General features: G+C 37.5%; 2 protein-coding genes across 4 annotated transcripts in view; one reads left to right on the plus strand and one right to left on the minus strand.

Moving 5' to 3' along the window:
* timeout (circadian regulator timeout) overlaps positions 1-19,833 on the plus strand; it is a 165,468-nt gene that overhangs the window by 45,702 nt on the left and 99,933 nt on the right. The gene's annotated exons all lie outside the window — the stretch shown is intronic.
* On the minus strand, positions 333-4,242 carry LOC118451498 (uncharacterized). The gene has a single exon (XM_035888141.2). It carries the CDS (start codon positions 3,955-3,957, stop codon positions 1,261-1,263), a length of 2,697 nt encoding a protein of 898 aa, XP_035744034.2. The 5' UTR covers positions 3,958-4,242; the 3' UTR covers positions 333-1,260.

Consider the following 19,833-nt stretch of genomic DNA (forward strand, 5'->3'; position numbering starts at 1 on the left):
CACACAAACACGCACACTCTTGACTTCGTTCATGCAGCGCTCGATAAAAGTTCTTTCGAGCAACTCTCTCCCTCTCCCTCCCTTTCTCTCTCTCTCTCTCTCTCTCTTTCTCTCTCTCTTTCTTTTTCTAAGCACTCGCCCTCGTTCCATTATACGAAGCACATTTCGCCACCGTAGTTTTCTTTTTTGTTGACCGCCATCACCGTCCATCTTCAAACTACCACGCCTATCACCCTCTATTTCGCGCTTCGAACCTTATTGCCTTCTTTTTCTTTTTTTTTTCTTTTTATTTTTTTGTTTTTTTTTCTTTTTCTTTTTTTTTTTTCCTCTTTTGCACTCACTTGCGTTCTCACAAGGAGTCCATTTTCCTCGGTGCACCACAAAGGAAGTCGAGCTTGTAACCCGAGCGACACACTCCCTTCGTCATATGATTATTGTCACTTTCTCTGTCGCTTGACGCGTTCGGTTTTCAGCGTCGCGCCGTCACGAACGTCATCGTAGTTTCTCGTCGAGAAACGAGACAGGACGTAAGTGTTCGGTGTATATTGTTTTACACGCGTGCGCATACACGTACCGTATACGCAGCTCGTTCTCTTTTATTCTCTTTCTCTCCCTTTCTCTCTCTCTCTCTCTCTCTCTCTCTCTCTTTTTTCACTTTTTTACGACTTCTTCCGTAAAATGTGCATAGACAATTAGTATTCTACTTGTTCTCGACATATGTAACTCGTACGAACTATATCCTTCTATGTCGTTCGAGTATCTATGAATCGGTTATCAGGATTATCGAGTATCGATGAGTTAAGCCTGAAACCGTCGAGGCTTTTCACTGTTAATATCGGTTCGAGCGTTCTCTCAAAGTTGTATCCTTGATACATCGTCCTTCCTTGCTCGCCGTAAAACGTTTCGACTTTTTTTTTAGTATCGCGTTGGGATCGCAAAAAGGATCGAACAAGAAGTGTTCGCCCAAATAAGGTCCTAGATTCGTTCGATCGAAAATCTTATACGTTTTTGAAAACGGAGCTAGTAATGAAACACCAAGTTATCCTTGTTCTTTGAGAGACGACGAATATTAAAGTTTATAAATCGTTCGAGTTTCACGATATCGATACCGAGGCATGTATGAAATTATTTGAGAATCTTCCTGAGGTATTCGGCGAGAATAACTTTCCTCGATCTTTCGAGTATCGATTCTCGCGTCCTCTCTTGTTGTTCCTCGAGTCGCCTGTCTCTTTCAAAGAGCCTGGCGCACTCCGATTCTGGTCACCAAAGTTCCGTGCTAGCTGTTAACGTATGAACTTCGATGTTCTCGTGACGATGGTATCTGTCTCTTCGACGTACAGTAGCACGTCTGGACAAAACGACCGTCAAAGCTGCAGCCGCACCTAAGGCTGCTCCAACGAGAACCAACATTCCGGGATGTGCGCCAGATAATTGTTCGGACAATCGAGTACCAGAATCGGTCGCACGTCCGTTCAATTCCTCGGCTATCGTATTCGATACGATACCATTAGTCAATACATATTTTTCTTTGGTTAGGTTGTTCTCTCTCGTCAGGTACTTATCCGACATCGTCGTCTTTTCCTCATTTCGAGAAAATTCATTCAAAAACTTGGATGTCTTCAACGAAGGAGATAATTCTTTACCACCGCCATTCATTAAAAACTTTTTCAACTTATCGCTCTTCTCCGGTTTTCCTTTTGCCGAGATGTTGATACTGATAGGAGAGGATGCACCTTTCTCATCCGTTTTCATATCGATCATCAGCTTCCCTTTGACTTTGCGCCGTAAATTTTGAACGTTTGCCTCCTTTCTTCTTAAATCCGTTCCTTTCAACGTCGGGGAAGTTATATTTCTAAAGGAAGTCGGTGCCTCGTAAACGCGGGGCACGTTCGTCGTTCTTATCGTTGAATTTTCCACAGATATGCCGTCCATTTCGTTCATAGAATTGGAAACTTCGCCAGTCGTCGTTTTTCCTAAATTCGAATAATTAGTAAACTCTTCGTTCGTTTCCAGGGTCGACTCGGTGAAATTCGTGAGTCCATTGATAATGTCATTGGAGGAAGATGTAAACGATCCGAGCGTTTCATTCAAAGATCGATCGATTTCGAGAGATATGATCGATGGGATCGATTTAATGGTCGATATTATCGTCGAAAGTGTTACAGGTGGCGATGGTAGATCGCGTAAATAAGTTCCCAATAATTCCTCGGGAGTTGCGCATTGAGAGAGTTCGAGATTATGCGTTTGCTCTTTGTGCTCTCTTAACCATTGTCCTAACCAATAGAGATCCTCGGTGCAACTCCAATCGTTTCCAATGAGTCGTAAAACACGTAGTTGCGGGAGCAAATACGGCAAGTCCGATCTAAGGGCCGTGAGATTTGTCTGGGAAAGGTTTAATTCGAGGAGACTTTTGCAAGCGGAGAGAGCAGCATCGTCCGTCAATAACTGTCTCGCCAGAACGGGACTTCGTTGAACGTCGAGAACAATAAGCCGTTCCGGTGTCTGTATAGGAAACGCCATGTCACCTTGTTGTTGGGATTTCTCCTGAAGTGACGTTAATCCAGACATACGAAGCTTGGCAAGATTACTCGGTCCACTCAAAGCATTAACGGTTAATGCCTTGATAGGATTATCGGACAAATCGAGTTCCTTTAGCGCGAATAGTTGACTGAATGATCCAACTTCGATTTGCCCGATATCATTGTTGTTTAACATGAGAGATCTCAAATTACGAAGTTCCTGAAAATCGTTTGCTTTCAAAATGGTTATGCCATTTCGCCGAAGATTCAGAACGGTTAAACTACTGGGAAGACTTCCGGGAGTTTTGGTCAAAAGATTTCCAGAGACGTCGAGTTCCTCGAGCACTTCCAACCGTCCTAAAGCGTCGTCCTCGATTTCGGTAAGACGATTATCGGAAATGTCCAACATTCGTAAGAGAGGATAACTGTCGAGATCACCGCCTCTGATGGTGGTCAACTTATTGCCGGCGAGACGTAACGCTCGAACGGATCTGGTGAGAGCTGCCGGGACTCTTGCAAGACCTGTACGGGATGCGTCCACCGTTTCTAATCTCCTTCCGGTGCCGAGCAACAAAGAAACGTCTTTCTCCTCCAGAGGATTCTCCGCTAATCTTAGAACCGATAGCCCTGGTAAAGGTTGAAGAGTCCCCGAAGCGGCCTTCGCCAAGCCGTTCCTTGAGACATCGAGTTCTCGAAGTTTATCGAGACTCTCGAACCATCTCGCGCCGAGCACTTGAAGCTGGTTACCGCTGAGATCTAACTTTTGAAGAGAGTATAGAGGCGTCAATGCGCTATCCGGTAAGTCTGCCAGCCTATTATCCGACAAATCAAGAAACTCGAGACGATCCAAGCCGCGAAACGCGTCCTCGTGCACCATCGCGATCTCGTTGCGTCGTAAATGCAAGCGCGCCAGTTCACTCAGCGTCCTAAAAACGCCGACGTTCACGTCCTTCAGGAAATTATTCGATAGATCGAGACACGTCAAACCGATGAGGCTCGACACTCGCGCGTCACTCAAGTGCGTTACCTCGTTGTACGATAGATTCAACAATCGTAACCTTTCGAAACCATGCCACGAGACGTTCAAGGACGTCAACGAACAGTTCGTCATTGTCAATTCGTCCAAATAGGGAAGCGCCGTCTCGATAGTGGCGCTTCGGCTTTCGTTCGTCGACGGGGACGTCGTATTTGACTCGAGATCGGTCGATGTTTCGAGCTCGGTCAGAAAACTTGTTACCTCGTGTTCTTCCGCTTCTTCGACGGACAATCTCCTCGTATTATCGGGTACCTCGGATAATTCCGGCACGCGACCACGACACGTAACATCCGCGAAGAGCGGCGAATCCCTGTCGACGATGACACCTTGTTGACAGACGCAGAGATCGGGACAGGCGGAACCGCTCGCCATCAAGGCGAGCAATATGAATGGAAGCCACATCGCTTCCAACGACGGCGACTTCACATCTCGACGCTCATCCGTTTCTATCCACTCTCGACGTTTCCGGCGAAGACGACGACGACAATTACAACGACGACGTAACAACGGAGAAACGTCGTCGCCTTGACGATACCCGCTGAAAACATCTACGAAATAGTCCACTTAAACGAACTACGAACCACTATTTGTATTATTATTCTTCGATAATCAGATACGCGTTCGAACGATCTACGATCTATGTATATCGGTCGTTCGAGTCGAACGTGATGTCCATACGAAGGACTGCCAAACACTGCGGCGACGAACTCGCAGCTGCACTCGCTTCGCTTCTACCATCCCTCTTTTACCCCCCCAAACTCCGATTTACCCCTACCCCCAGACACATTCCATCCCTATCTTCCGTTTTCCACGGGCGTCTCTCTTTCTCTTACTCTCTTACCTTCCTCCTCGCTCCTCACTCCACCACCTGCAACCCTCTCTCCACCCTTCCATCGTATCTTCCCTCTCGTACCTACCATACACCTACTTCCACTTCCATACCAACCACCACCAGCCGTCGCTTTTGCTCTCGAACTCGATAAGGGGTGCGCGCGCGCGCGCACTCGCGTCCACCTACAACGTACTGACGCCGACTGATACACGGAGAGGGGTGAAACGCCGAAAGAGTAACGGAGAAAGAGAGCTAGGAGTTAGCATCAAAGGTGGGAGGAAGAGAGTCGGTAGGAAGGGAGAATCGGTACCGTGTGATTTCACGAACTACCGCCGCTGCCATCCGGCTGGCTGGCTGGATGACTGCTTGGCTCGATGGTTCTCTTCCTTGGATGCTTGCTTTCTACCGCGCAGAACTCCTCTCTTCAATTTCTTTAACTCGATTCGCCTGCTACGATTGCGATCGAGCGAAAAGAGTTCCCAATGACGCACCGTTTTAACGCCGATCCGTGTCGGTCTCCTTTCGTGTATGTTCTCTGGGTTTCGAAGATCGAGATCTTCGATTTTATATATATATATATATATATATATATATATATATATATACACACACCCTTCTTCCATCCTTTTTCTTCCTTTTATCTTTCTTTCAAGTTCGCGAAGCAACGAGAGATCGTACGTTTGTATTGGATCGAAGTTCAAAGGGACGGATCCGAATTTACGTAAATAGTTCTAGTCACTTGGGATCGGTATTATAAGCGTAAAGTCAAAACTAAACCTTCCACAGCCCGAATCGAATTCTAGAATCTCTCCTTTGAACGAGGAAATGCAGACACATCCTGTTTTCTATGGGATACGATCTGGTAAGGTGTGTTTTGGTTTGGATCCTCTTGATATCGATCGTTCGATCGTTCAAACGTTTCTAATCTGATCGTTTAAGTTCCATATATGAAGGAAAGAAAATTCTCTAGAAAAAAATTTCTTCGATATCGAAAATTATAATTCTCGTTTTTATGCTTTTTTGGTAACAATATTAACGATCAATTCCGTAGCAACTGTGAAACAGCAACTAAGCGATATCATTTGACGATCAAATGGCTATAAAATCAAAACTGACTTGCGAATTAAACTTAATTAGATACTATACCGAGAACATTTTACTGGCCATCAAGCTAGTTAGAAAATTGATCGATCGAAAATCCCGTGATGTTTCGCGTTCTCTTTTGCGATTGAAAAACGGACAGGTTTATATCGATGTCATTTTCAATGACGTTTAATAATTAGTTTGCGAGCTCGTAGCAGTAAAGCGGGCATCAATATACTCGCATGAAAAGACGAATAAAATGTTCGTTTTATTTTTCGAGAGAACGTTAATAACTTTTGACTATAATTAAACGACACCCTTTTATGATATTAATAACGTATAGCAGTGTTTCTTTTTTTTTACGTCGTTTTCATCGACCTCTCTCTCTCTCTCTCTCTCTCTCTCTCTCTCTCTCTCTCTTTACGAACGTACCTACCGTAGTTTAATTCCGAACCGTGTCTCGCTAAGGTTTCATTCTGGATTTCGCTCGAGCACCGACATGTAAATGGTCGGAATAGTGTGCTCGTGCCCGACGTTTCTAATAAGAGAGCACCGTGTATTGTATATATATGTAGAAGAGACGCGCATGTCCAAAGAACGTTCGTACAGGGTGCTTTCAAAGTTTATAAAGAAGCGTGGGAATAATGTTCAAGTTTATACGTCCAGTGAAGAACGTTCTCGCGAAAAATCATTCGACGGTAAACGACAACGTGACAGTATTGGTAAACTCGTTCGAAACGGTAGTGTATTTGTGTGAAAACCTCGATACGATATCGTTCTAGCGACTTCGTGTTCGCATAAAGTGAACACGCAAAGTTCCCTTGTTGCTTACATTTGTGGGGCCAAATGTTTTTGCTTTTAAAATTCGATTCAAAGCTTTTTCCACGTAATCGAACAGAGCGTTCGTGCTTTTTTGCGAATTGAAATATCGACAAACATTGAACATCGATGAATAAGAACGTATTCATTGATGTTGCTATGAAATAATAAATACATTTATTTTATTTTATTTTATTTTATTTTATTTATTTGTGATAATAATAAAGTAAAAGTATATATCGTATAATGCTTTTGAAAAAAAAAGTATTCCTAATACGTTAGTAACTCGATTGAAGTTCATACGATCTTTGGTTTAATCCTTCTCATCTCGAAACACCTTACGCGCTCCTGTGCAGGTTTATATATATATATATATATATATATAATATAATATATATATATATAGGACTTTCTTGGAAGCAGAATGCCTCAGAGGCCCATAAATTAGTTTCTCAGCATCTCTAATCCATTGGGAATTACTGCATCACTTGCTCCTGCTCTTACGAAACGGTCGAACGTGATCTTGGAGCGACCTATATTTACTCTATCTATATATCTCCTTACTATCTCATATAAACGATTTTTACGAATTTAATATCTTGATGAAGTGTCGCACGTTAAAAACTAAGAGATCATTTCTGTGATCTATCGAATTCTTTGTTGTTACTCTTGAAACTGGTTAATGACATTGCAAGAATTAAGTATCTAATAAATCTAAAAACGTATCTATATAAATCTAAAATAATGTTTCTTAAATGATTAAAATCTTTATCGTAGTTCAATAGACATATTAAATGTTTTAGAAAATAATCTAATATCTAAACTTATCATATTTTTATAAAATTTTACGAATTCATATCTGTTATACGTATAAACTACCTTATGGCGCTTTTCAATTATATACCGCAAACAAAGCTATATTATCGTAGAATTTGTAAATAGTTTAGTAAACTTTGCATTAGCATGAATTATTATAGTCTTGCTGTGTTTTCTTTCACCGATCCGTCGTTACGTACGGACGTAAAATAATTATTAATGATCGCGTTAATAATAGACTTCATGCGATACAATGGTCACCGGTATAAATCATTCATGTATTTTCTATATATCGATGATTTGAATTTTTCTTTATGGCGATACGCCAAGGCACGCAATTCATACGGGTGATCAAGTGCTTTGTAAAAGCATTTGAGAAATTTCTTTTTTTTAACCAATAATTGCGCTATAATGGTTTACCCGATTGCCGATTTTGAATGATCGCGTACAAATGATTGACCTTTGAGAAAATTATAAATTATGAATGTATCGTAAGAAAAATATTATCATTAATGGATTTAAATCTCGATCGTTAGAGATAATAAATTAAACCTCGACAAAAAATATATATCTATTACATTAAAAAAAAAAAAAAAAAAAAAAAATTAATAGTTTAGATATACATACGAATGTAAATTACGATTATACGTATGTTTTATTTAAATTTCTTGGATTTTCGTAATAATGTGCATTAAACGATCGCGATATCGTGCAATTTTAAATTCTAATACGATTTTTCTTCGTAACGTTTTAACATTTTGTTATCAGTCTACGTACACTAATTAGAATTTCAACGTGAAACCAAGCTAGGGAATTAAACTTCTCCAACCAGTCGTGGTCATTTTCTTTCACGATAAAAGGGAGAAAAAAAAAAGAGAACGAAACAAAAAGGAAACGGGTAGGACGGGAAAAAAGAAAAAGAAAGTTAAACGTAACATGTTCGGCGAAGTCGAAATATTTTCGGAATGGAAGTAAAGAGGAAGCGACCGTTAACCGTCGTAACGAAAACCCTTCTTTCGTGCCTTGCGGTGTCGTTCGACGTGTAATTTCATCGAAACGAAGGGTAAAATCCTTGCGAGTACTGGCCCGCTTGCGTTGGTTACAAAGTTACTTTTACGAGAGCAGTAGGCAAATGTAAATGGTGTGGGCGTGAGGAAAGGAAGGAAGGGCGGGCACAGAAACGGGAGTTACTGGTAAAAGAGAGAGAGAAAGAGAGAGAGAGAGAGAGAGAGAGAGAGAGAGAGAGAAAGAAAGAGAGAGAGAGAGAGAAAGGAAGAGAGAGGAAGTAAGTATATTCTTTGTCTTTCTTTCTCGAAGAAGATCTTCTTCGTTGAGAAAGGTACGAAGGAAGAGAAAGAGGAGAAGATGTAGAAGGAGGAGGAAGAGGAGGAGAAAGAGAAAGAGAAAGAGAAGGGGAACAAAGAAGGCGTAAAGAAGAAGGGAGGTTTGAGATAGTGTGAGAAGGAGAATAGGAAGTAAAGGGGATGAGACTGTCGGAGTTTGTAATTGCTGCGGCTTTAACGCGCTGGTGATGGCCGATGGCACCCGGGACTGGGGTAATGGTCTGCACCAAATGTCTCTTCTTGCGAGAAGAGCGCGAGGAAGATCGAGAAAGCCGTCGTGAAAACCAAGCGGAGACAAGGAGAAGAGCATTCGGTACGACAGCCGTCGTGGAGGAGGTCTTGGAATAGAGAGAAACAGAGAAAAAGGGAGGAAAAGAGAGACAGAGAGACAGAGAGATAGAGAGAGAAGGAGAGAAAGAGAAACGAAGAGTGACATGAAGAGTGGTGAGAAGGATAAAGAGAGGGAGAGAATTGGAGAGTATACGAGGCGTCGTTCTTCTCTCCCTAGCACGGCCACCATCGTCTTGACGTTCCTTTTCCCCCTTCGTCTTCTTGCCGTCGGCAAACCCGCAGCTGCTGGCATCAAGCTTGGCTTTCTTTTTCTTTGCCTCTTCTCGCTTGATCTTCAATCAGTGTATCGGCCATTGAGTGCACAACAAGCCACTCGTATAACAAATATTTTAATCCGAGAGTGATTTGTATTTTGAGAGGGTGAGCTTCCATCTTTTCTCTCTCTCTCTCTCTCTCTCTCTCTCTCTCTCTCTCTCTCTGTCTTTTTCTATCTATTTATCTCTATCTCTCTCTCTCTCTCTCACCCTTTTTTTGTCTCTAATTATAAAGAAATATCGATTGAACAATACCGAATTTTTCTGTTCTTAAGACATTTTTATCTAGTTATTAAATAGAACGAAAAGATTGAATAAACTTCATTAATATTTGTCTCAAACAATAAAGAGAATTTTCTTAATTAAGAACGAGATAAGATTCGAACGCGATACCTTTAATTTGATTGCAAGAAGAATAAGATTCCTCTAAGTTTCCAAAGGCACGATGTGACGTTTGACTAAGAAAGTTCTACGAGTGAATGCCAACGTCGGTAGACCAATTTACAAAACAATCTGCATTTCGTTGGGCAACATAGTCCGGGTCCTTAACGCGTCTAATTTATCTCAATCTGTTTCTCTTGGTTTCTTTTTCCTGTTGAAATCGTTTTACGAGAAGGATACGCGTGAGTTCGAAAAAAACATGGGGCGCGGTTTTCATAGAGAGAGAGAGAGAGAGAGAGAGAAAGAAGAGGGAATAAAGAAAAAGAGATAGGAAAAGAAGGAAAAATACGAAGAAGAAAAAGAAGAAGAAGAAGAAGAAGAAGAAAAGAGACAACCGGTGACCTCATAAACTTCGATCGACTCGTAAAGCATACCTTTTTCTTCTTACCGTTTTTCTCATTTTTACGATTTTTATTACGTGACTTGTAAAGTTTGAGACGAGAAAGGGATCGAGCGGGAGGTTTGCTTATTGAGGAAGAAGCCGTTGACAAACGCGAACAGCTTGTATTTTCTACCCCGTGAAAATAGATACGTTCTTCGTGTATACGTTTTTTCTTCAAAGAACGATTTCTTCGACGTTACACGTATGTACGTGCATAGATATAATTTTTTTTTTCTGTGCCTTATGTTTAGATTTGCAATAATTTAACTTTTATTAACCATTAAAGTAGATCATCTCGCATTTTGTTATACTATTTATTTATATATCGCGTTAGCTCTTCATTTTAAATGAAAAAGAGAAAAAGTTGATTTATTGGTTCGAACAATTTTGATAATGATCAGATGATCATTTCAATGTTCCCATCGAAATCTTCATATTTTATCAGTTTACTAGAGTAAAATATAAATTCATTCTACGCGAATGCGTATAGGTCGAGAGAGTATCGATCGATTTGCTCGACGAAGCACAATGATATACCATCTATAGTTCTCGTCTCATCGAACTTGATACATTTTATGATGAGGCTCATAATCTTCCAGTGGCAACACGCTAGAATCCCTTTGAACTTTGATTTCCAAGCAGTAATATAATTTATCATTATATAATACAGAGAGGAACAATACCGATCGGATCGATATCTATGAGATACAATGAAATTCCGTTTATTCTATTAATTGCCGTAACTATAAAGAATATAATTTAAATATAATTTGCATTAAATTTAATCAAATTCTTTAACTTAAATTCGATTGATAAGTCCAAACAAAATTTTTATTTCGTTGTATTCTATTTTCACTAGAAAACTCACTTATGTACTTTTATACTTATCTAAATACCTTTGACCTTATAATACTTATATGAGTATAATACGTATTTATATACCTACTTGTACGCGTATGATATATATATATATGTCTTTTCTTTATTCTACGTTCATTCGTCTCTTACTTTCTCTCATATAGCACATCTTTGTAATATATTTCGTTAAAAAAAATCTACTTTACTAGTAGATCCGAGTGGTGAATTTTAAAGTAGCAGTAACAATATTCTGCTCGAAAAAGAAAACTCTTTGCTGGATAGAAAAGGATTCAATGAATCGTCCTACTGGGACGCGTACGTAGATCGCTATGGGAGCTTTAAATTTCCATTACTCCTCTAGGATTTGGTGTCTCTAAAATCTATACATATCCACGAATAGAGGATATTCCTTTCATCCTTTACGCAAATCCTCCCTTTCGATATACGAAATACTACTTTCACGTATATGTATATATACGTAAATCTAAATCGAATGTATTAATAATTATATTTCAATAAAATTATTTTACGACTAATCGTAGAAGAAATTTCTTTTTTTCTTTTTTTTTTTTTTTTTTTTTTTTATTTTTTTAATTATATTAAATCTCTAATAAAATTAAAATATCTATTTTATTCCATTAAAATGAAACTCGACGAGTAAAATTATATTACATTCGCATTTCATTTCGGTTAAATGGAAATGCGTGAGCGTTAAGGAAAAAAAAAAAAAAAAAAGAAAAAAAGAAAGAAACGGCATACCGAGAAACATTTTGTCAAGAAGTTTCATAGAAATGTCCCTTGTAACGCTGATTCTTGTTCTTTAAATGCAAGAGGAAAATACCGTAGTACGTTCAAGATTGCGTTGCGATTTATGAAATTTTTAATTCTCTCGCAAGGCATTGTCGCTTGTCTTTGTTAACGTTGAATAAAAGTTACCTCGTGGTAATCCGTTTGTATCGTGATATGGATCATAGTGGTGTTGGTGTTGGTGTTTAGTAATGGTAGTAGTAGATAGTAGCAGGTAGCAGTAGTCGGTGTTGGCTCTTAATGAACGAAGTAGAGTTGCGTTGCAGGCAGGTAAAGGTACCTACAGGTGTACCCCGGGGGTTCACAGCGAGCTAGTGGAAGCGGAAAACAGCACAAACGGCCGTTCTCCAAGAGCGAAGGAGAGAAAGAGAAGAAGAAGGGAGAGAGAGAGCGAGAGAGAGAGAGAGATAGAGAGAGAGAGATAAAGAGAGAGAGAGAGAGAGAGAGAGAAAGCCTGGCGAATCGGGTGGAACAGTGGACAGATACAAATGTTACTCGAGATGAGTAAGAGGGAACAAAGGTATCTGGGGGGTCATTTGATATCTCAGGATAAAATAGGAGCGTTGGAATGGCCTGAGATAAAGGCGAAAGGAAGAAAACTGCGGGCAAGCGAAGAGATGTGTGTCACGGAGGGGGATGGGTAGCTATCTCTTTCTCTTTCTCCGTCTGTCTCTTTCTCTGTCTCTTTCTTCTTCTATATCTTTCTTTACGCCACTTCTGCTTCTATTCGTTGATGCTCTTGCCATTACAGTACGAGTAAACCTATGCGAACACGTTTCGGTGTAACGTTCTAGTTTCCGTACGGTCACATTTCTCTCTTTTTTTCAGTCGTACTATGTACGTTTTCTTCATTATTTTTCTTTCTTCCTTTTTTTCGTTTTTCTTTTTTCTTTTTTCTTTTTTCTTTTTTTTTTTTTATTTTCGTTTCTCTCTTTCTTCTTTCTTCGAAGAGGAAAGAAAACGAATCGAGACTTATTTGATAAGCGTATATGTTTGATAAAGAAGGTCTTCATGATTATTATACTCGTAGTTTCTTTTCCGTGACTAATTTCATTTTCGTGCTTCTCTCTTTCTCTCTCTCTCTCTCTCTCTCTCTCTCTCTCTCTCTCTCTCTCTCTCTCTCTTTCTCTCTGTCTGTATGTGTGTATACACGGGTATACTTGTGTCCTTGTTTTTCTATAGTTTATATATGTCTCCCTTATTACAAAACAACGTACGCTCTACCTAATATTCATGAATGAAAACATGTTTTCAAAATAAATATGTAGTTCACTGTTTCCTATTAAAACCTTTGCGATGACCTACACGAGTCAAACAAGATATCATTTTATTCCGAAGCTTCGTATAAGCAAGACGTCGTGTTTCCTGATTCTAATACGTTTTATTATTAACGCAAATTAATCTCCGTCTTTACGTCGATTTTAAACGTCGTAAAAATTGATCAGACATATTTAAGGAAGATTTATAACAACAAGGGAAACAATAAACCATTCTTCTTGATCAACCATTTTCTCGAACCCAAGGAGAAATTTTTACGAGGCTTTCATTGCCCCAGGTGAGTTTTTACGTAAAACAAGAAGAATGGCACCTGCGAAAGTTTCGTTCTTTTTCCAAGGAGTACCATAAGGCGCGATTCCAATGGTAACTACGATAACTGTTTTGCATTTATATTGCGTATTGCATATTGCATTTCTGTTAGAACGTGGCAAGAGTTCCTTCTCATTTCTATCTTTAATTTTTAAAAGGTATTCTTAAGTATTCAGCCAGTTCTCTCTCTCTCTCTTTCTCTCTCTCTCTCTCTCTCTCTCTCTCTGTCTGTCTTTTGATGTTATTATACGTATATAATATGTATATACATATAGGTATACGTACAAGTATATATATATATATATATATACATATGTATGTACGTATCCCACGTATACGATAAATCGTATAAATGTTTCCTTCTCGATTATAAATTCGAAATGGATGATTTGAAGAATAATATCTATTTCGGGGAAAGAACAGTGTTAAAAGTTATTCCGTTTCAAACGGATACACACCTTTCATGTAATCTTAGATGACGAAGTTATCTTAGTTATGACTATTACGAACTTTCTCATATCTCTCATACGTGCCGGAGAGAAATCTACAAGAATACAAGAGCCAACATTGCGGGAAGTTTTGCTATGCAGGTATAGTTATGCCTGTCTTAAGTGTGCGCTTAGCATTTTGACCTTGCAGAAAATTATACTATATTCACTCGCTGTTGTTAGCTCGGTGACGGTGTATCGTGTTCTTATTAAACTTAACCACAAGTTACGATGGAATAAAAGAAAAAGGGATACGTAACTTAACTTAAATTTATTGTCTGATAATTATTTAAATATATAAATTAATCGTAGTTACGATTAATTGTTTTATTCGTTGGAGATAGCTAGTAGAAGAGAAAGAGAGGGAGAGAGAGAAAGAGAGAGGGAGAGAGAAAGAGAGAGAAAAGAAATATCATTTTAAAGAAGCACTCGAAGAAACGAGCTCGTTCGCGATAATGCATCTCGAATTAATTTAATGGATAATTAAAACACAACGGCTACCAGTGACGCTCTACTTGCCGGATCTATCTTGGTGAAAGTTAAAGCGAAATTTAAGGGGCGGAATAGCGCCTTGTAGGAAGAAGAGGAAAATCATTAATCTTACCTTTTGCTTATGTTTCATCGTAAAAGCTCGAGGAATGCCAGAGGTTAAAGAACCCGACCCACTTGGTTTGTCGTTTTCTCTTAGATCGCCATTTAGACTCGACCGAGCGAAAAATTCATGTCCGTTTTCTGTTCTACCATTGAAAGAAAGGGAAAAACGGACAGAGAGAAGGAGAAAGAGAGAGAGAGAGAGAGAGAGAGAGAGAGAGAGAGAGATTCGAATTGTTCTGCGTTTATTTTCTTTCTCTCATTTCCTCGTTCTCTCTTGTTCTTTCTTTACGAACGTTAGGTGCGTTTGTTCACGATTCTTTGCTTCCGTATATCTTCCCAGTGAGTGCTTTCCTCGTACCTTTCCGTCCTTCGACAAGACGAACTCACTGAAGAAAGGTTCGAGGCATGATCTTACCAGATTCCTCCTACTTATTTTCTTTCGCTTTCTCTCTCTCTCTCTCTCTCTCTCTCTCTCTCTCTCTCTCTCTCTCTCTCTCTCTCTCTATCTCTCTCTCTCTTTCTCTCTCTCTTTCTTTATCTCTCTCTATCTCTATCTTACTTTCTTTCTTTCGCTCACTAGTTTCTTACGACTCTCTGATTTTAACGGCAGATTGTTCGAAAACCACTTTACAGTTGTTGTTCGCTTCGATGGATCTTTCAGAACACGTTCGTTTTAGTATTTTATATTTTTGTACGTCGACCGATCCTATACTCTTATTTTTTCTTTTTTTTTTTTTTTTTTTTTTTTTTTTATTATTTAAGTTTCCAATAAATCGTAATACCGATCGTTATTATTATTTTCATGTTCTTAAGATTTATAGCTGATCGTATGATTTTAAAATGTTCTATCGTTTTTTTTTCTTTTTTTTTTTCTTTTTTTTTTTTTTTTTTTTAAATCTTTTATCGTCATACCTCCATGCACTTTTCAAATTTCCTTCAATCAACTATCTCTTTGTCATATTTATCTTTAATTAATTTATTGTCAATCGAGAGTGAACATTTTATTGTTTTCTCGGTTACGATAGGTTAATAAAATTTTGTCAAGCTATTCATTAGATTTATTTCGTTGATTTGATCTTATTGTTAATTCATTAAAAAAATGATATATGAAATACGATATAAGATATAATTCGATTACTTTATGATTTTTAAGTAACATTACGAACAGGTGTAAGGTTTTTATAACGAGCCATCTCAATTTGTCTTTTCGCTTTGTCCTTCGTTCCTTCGAAGAACTTTTTCGCAGCAGGGACAGAAGGCTTCGTTTGCTTGGGGTATCAAAGTATCGTAGGATTATAGTGGAATAAATTAAAAGTTGTATGGCCAGACTACTTTCGTATTTTCTCTCTTTCTCTCTTTTCTCCTCTCCCTTTTTATCTCTCTTTCTCTCTCTCTCTCACTTTCTTTTATTCTCTCTTTTGTTTTCATCGTACAAACGGGAAACTCGAAGCTACAGCATTCCTTTCAAGAAGTTGGCCGTCTTGGAGCCTTCCTTCAATGACGATTCCTTCAGAATCCTTTTTTTTTTACGTCTTATTTGCGGAGTATGAATATACCCTCTCGACAACGTCCTCGTCCACCTTTTTCGTTTTTTCTTTCCTTTATTTTTTCTCTTTTCTTTCTTCTTTTTTTTTTTTTTCTTTTTTCTTTTTTAACAACCCTTCCTTTCTGTCCACTAGTTTTTCGATATTCTGCGGGTTGAATTCACGTTGGCTCGTTGCCATCGAGGACATACTTTTACCCACGCACGATTGCTGACCTTTTTGAATTTCTTACTTGGCTATAAAATTCACCGTACGGCGAAATGATAGTAGTAGTGACTTCTTCCGGTCCAGACGACACGTAATTAATGTCTTTCGCGCAATTGAATCCGCGGTAGGCGTTAACGTCCTAAGAAGTTCTTCTTCAATGGGAAAATAAGCGAGTTCGAGCGTTCGTTTTATTACCCTTGCGTTATATTAGATTATGTGTACTTTATAATCATTATTTTCCCTTTTTTTTTTTTTTTTTTTTTTTTTTTTTTTTTTTTTTTTTTTTATTTCTATACGTATCTACCTTCAATAGGTACGTATATGTATATTTATATACACATATATATATTAAATATCGCTAACTATCTTTTGATACTTTCTATCAGAATTGATCGTTCAATCGATCATGCAGTACATATTATAAATTGTTAAACGTGACTTAGAATTTATAATAATTAATATTTATATTGATTTATATTATTTTTTTATTTTCTTTTTATTTTAAACGTTTGCTTATCTATTATATAATAGTAATTAACTATACGAAATTAGAAATTTCTTTTAATCCTGTTACGTGATAAAATTGCAAAAACAAAAAATATTTTTTCTATAATCCTAAAGCGATCATAGAGACAAGATTCTTTGTCAACATGTTCGAGATTAACGAAGAATAGTTTTTCTACCATAGAATTTCTTCGTTTTGTACTCGTAACTATTTTTTTTTTTTTTTTGCGAACGAATAGAAACGATGTGAAATCATGTATAGAAACGTACGAGTGTTCAAGGCCGTTGAATGGACCAATCCTTTCGACAAATCGTCGCGAACTACAACATTGAATGACATCACCTAGTATGTACAACGAATTAATGATAGAAACGATTGTTCTATTTATCGATTGGTAAATCTAACGATCTTGTCGAGAGTTATCGTAGTATTGTATTGTCTCTTGATATTTTTGTATTGAAGAAGAACAAAGTACTTTGAACAATTGGTATTTACTTTTCTATTCGATCATTTTTTTTTATCTTGATGTCGTCAATATTTTCTAGTGTTTATTTGTGAACTCTTATATTTTTAATATGAATTATTAACTATAATCAAATAGAGAGAGAGAGAGAGAGAGAGAGAGAGAGAGAGAGAAAGAAATGGAGAAATAATTTTGATGATATAAGAGTCTACAAACATCCATAGGTACAAACCAAATAAAGGAAAACTACGAGAGTCGTTAAAAATTATAAGCTATGAACGATATTTTAATCTAATGATAGAAATAAAAATAAATTTATACATATATGGAAACAATGCTAATTAAAATTAAAATTAACTCAATGATATCTATAAAATTAAAAGTAACGATAGAGAATGAGAGAGAAAGAGAGAGAGAGAGAGAGAGGGAGAGTCATAATAATTACATTATTCAAAACTAGAGCATACGTCCACCAAAACCATTGTTGTTTTCATTTATGGTCTGGGTAATTTCATACTGCGGTGAACGAGCGTTTAGTTTTGAAATTGATTTTACCACAGTTTGTGAAACCCATCGAAGAATCGTATAACATATTTCCACAAAAAGAAACAGAAACGTATTCTAGAATGATGGAAAAGGAAAAAAGCGATATTCCGGCTTTCGATGAAATTATAACCGGACAAATGTATAGTTATCAATACAGAGGTAATCTTGCGGTAGCAGAAATTGCTTGGAATTTTTCAAGGTTTTATTGTACGAACCGTTCCAGATGCGTCTGGCAACGAATGAAGTTCAGACGACCATTAATTTTATCTTGCTTACTTGTACCGTGCTCCCCCAACCCCCTTACGTTTTCTCTCCGTTTCGTCTCTGACACGCGTCATTTTTAAATCATTCTCGACGATATATTATCTTTTTCTTTTTTCTTTTTTTTCTCTTTCTTTCTTTCTTTTTTTTTTCTTTTCTTTTTATTTTTTAGTTTTTTTTTTTATTTTTTTATTTTTTTATTTTTTTTTTTTCATCTAAAAACGCTCATCACGACCGTCGACTTATCCTTTTTCTTTCTATCTTTTATCTTTTATCTTTCATTCTTTTTTCTTCTTATTCTTTTTTTTTTCTTCTTATCATCTTGACGCGCATACGCTCTCTCTTTGATAATTAATTAATGCGAACAATTTGTCGTCCTAAAGTAATTTGTCGACGTCTTTCCTGGATCATCGTCGACCTTTCTACGTGCGACCCGACTTCTTGCGTTTTGTAATACCTATATTAATAATTTTTCCAGCAAGCATTATACGCGATATTTCGTTATTATGCCTTGATGAATTTCAACGACGCAAGAAAGAACGAAGAATGAGGAAGCTCCGTTGTATGGCTTTGTAATACAAAGTAGCAAAGAGATACACGTAACACGCTTTGGAAACATCGGAAGAGGGAGGAAAACGAAGTAGCGATAGCTAACGTATGGAAATTTAAGAACGGCTACAAGTGTATCGGGAAGATGGATGGTTGGATGTTGTTTACATATAGAGAATCGATAAAGGCCTTTGTGCATCGTGTTAGAAAATTTCTACGGTCAGAAATTTCTGCGCAGGTTACGTTTGTACACGCATAAGGAAGATCGAAGGTTGTCGATGATAAAAATATACGAACATTTATCGAGTTATATTTCATATCCATTATTTTTTTTTTTTTTTTTCTTTTCCAATACGATAAACAAATCCTTTTGTTCTTCATTTACTTTGGATAATCATAGAAAATTCTTTTATTTATTTATTTTGTTTGTACGTGTATCTATATATACACAAGCAAGCGTAAATATAAAAAATTTTTTATCTTTCCTCTTTCACCCTTGTAATTCTTTATTCTCCGTCTTTATACTTCGCAGGTTCTTTGGTTTCAGTATAGCCTAATTCGATTATGCAGCTTCATACTGCATCATGGTCGTTGAAGCTTCTATGTTCCGATTGATCGGTACATTACACGCCTGTCCAGTATCCTCTCTGCGTACACTAAGCCGTATTGAACCGCGTTTCTCTGTTAATTATCTCGCTTGTTTTATCGCTTTAATATTTCAAAGTTTCCAAGCGATGTATAATTAATCGATACTGTGTCGTTTTATAAAGAAGATTTTTTTATAAATTGTTTAACCAATGTCATTTCTATTTCAATAATATTTGTTATTCGATTCGAAATCCATCTTAATAACGTCGAAACGTTGTTAACGCGGCATCAAGTAAATTACAATCTCTAATCGTAATTATCGTGGAACATAAATTTTGTTTAATTGTACGACAACAATTCTTTTTCTTATTCTCTACTTTCTTTACTTTTCATTCCTATTAGGATATAACGTTAACAAAAAGCGATTTATTAGATACGTTAGTACACCTCATTTGTTCCCGTAATGATATTTCACCTGGATAGAAATTCTTAAGAAAACTTTTAAATGACATTAAATTGTTCGACTTTGACCCAATTTCGCTGCATTATTTTAACGAGGAAATTAACAAGTTGTTGGTCTCCTTCATCTACCGCACTTCAGTATCAAAATGAGTTACTTAACGAACAATTTACTTAACAATCAATCTACGTTAAAAGTTAAATATTTGATGATATTATATCTGATTATACAAAATTTCGATTCGTACTATTTCCATATAACGATTTGTTTTATTTTTCGTAGATTTATTTCAAAGGTACTCGACAATCAAGTTGCATTGTACTTCCCGTTGAAAACACGTTTCGTCGATTTTAAACTCGAGCGAAACTAATTCGCGTAGAGTCGCTATGTGAGCTCAGTCCCTGGATAGCAATAACAATTTCATACGGTCAGATAGTTTGACAGTTTGCACAGGTAGGAGCGTGTTTATTATCTTCGCGGCTGGCAACCCAGTTTCCATT

This window comes from Vespa mandarinia, chromosome 2, assembly GCF_050613455.1.
Source record: "Vespa mandarinia isolate Hongniang chromosome 2, ASM5061345v1, whole genome shotgun sequence".
Lineage (NCBI taxonomy): Eukaryota > Metazoa > Arthropoda > Insecta > Hymenoptera > Vespidae > Vespa > Vespa mandarinia.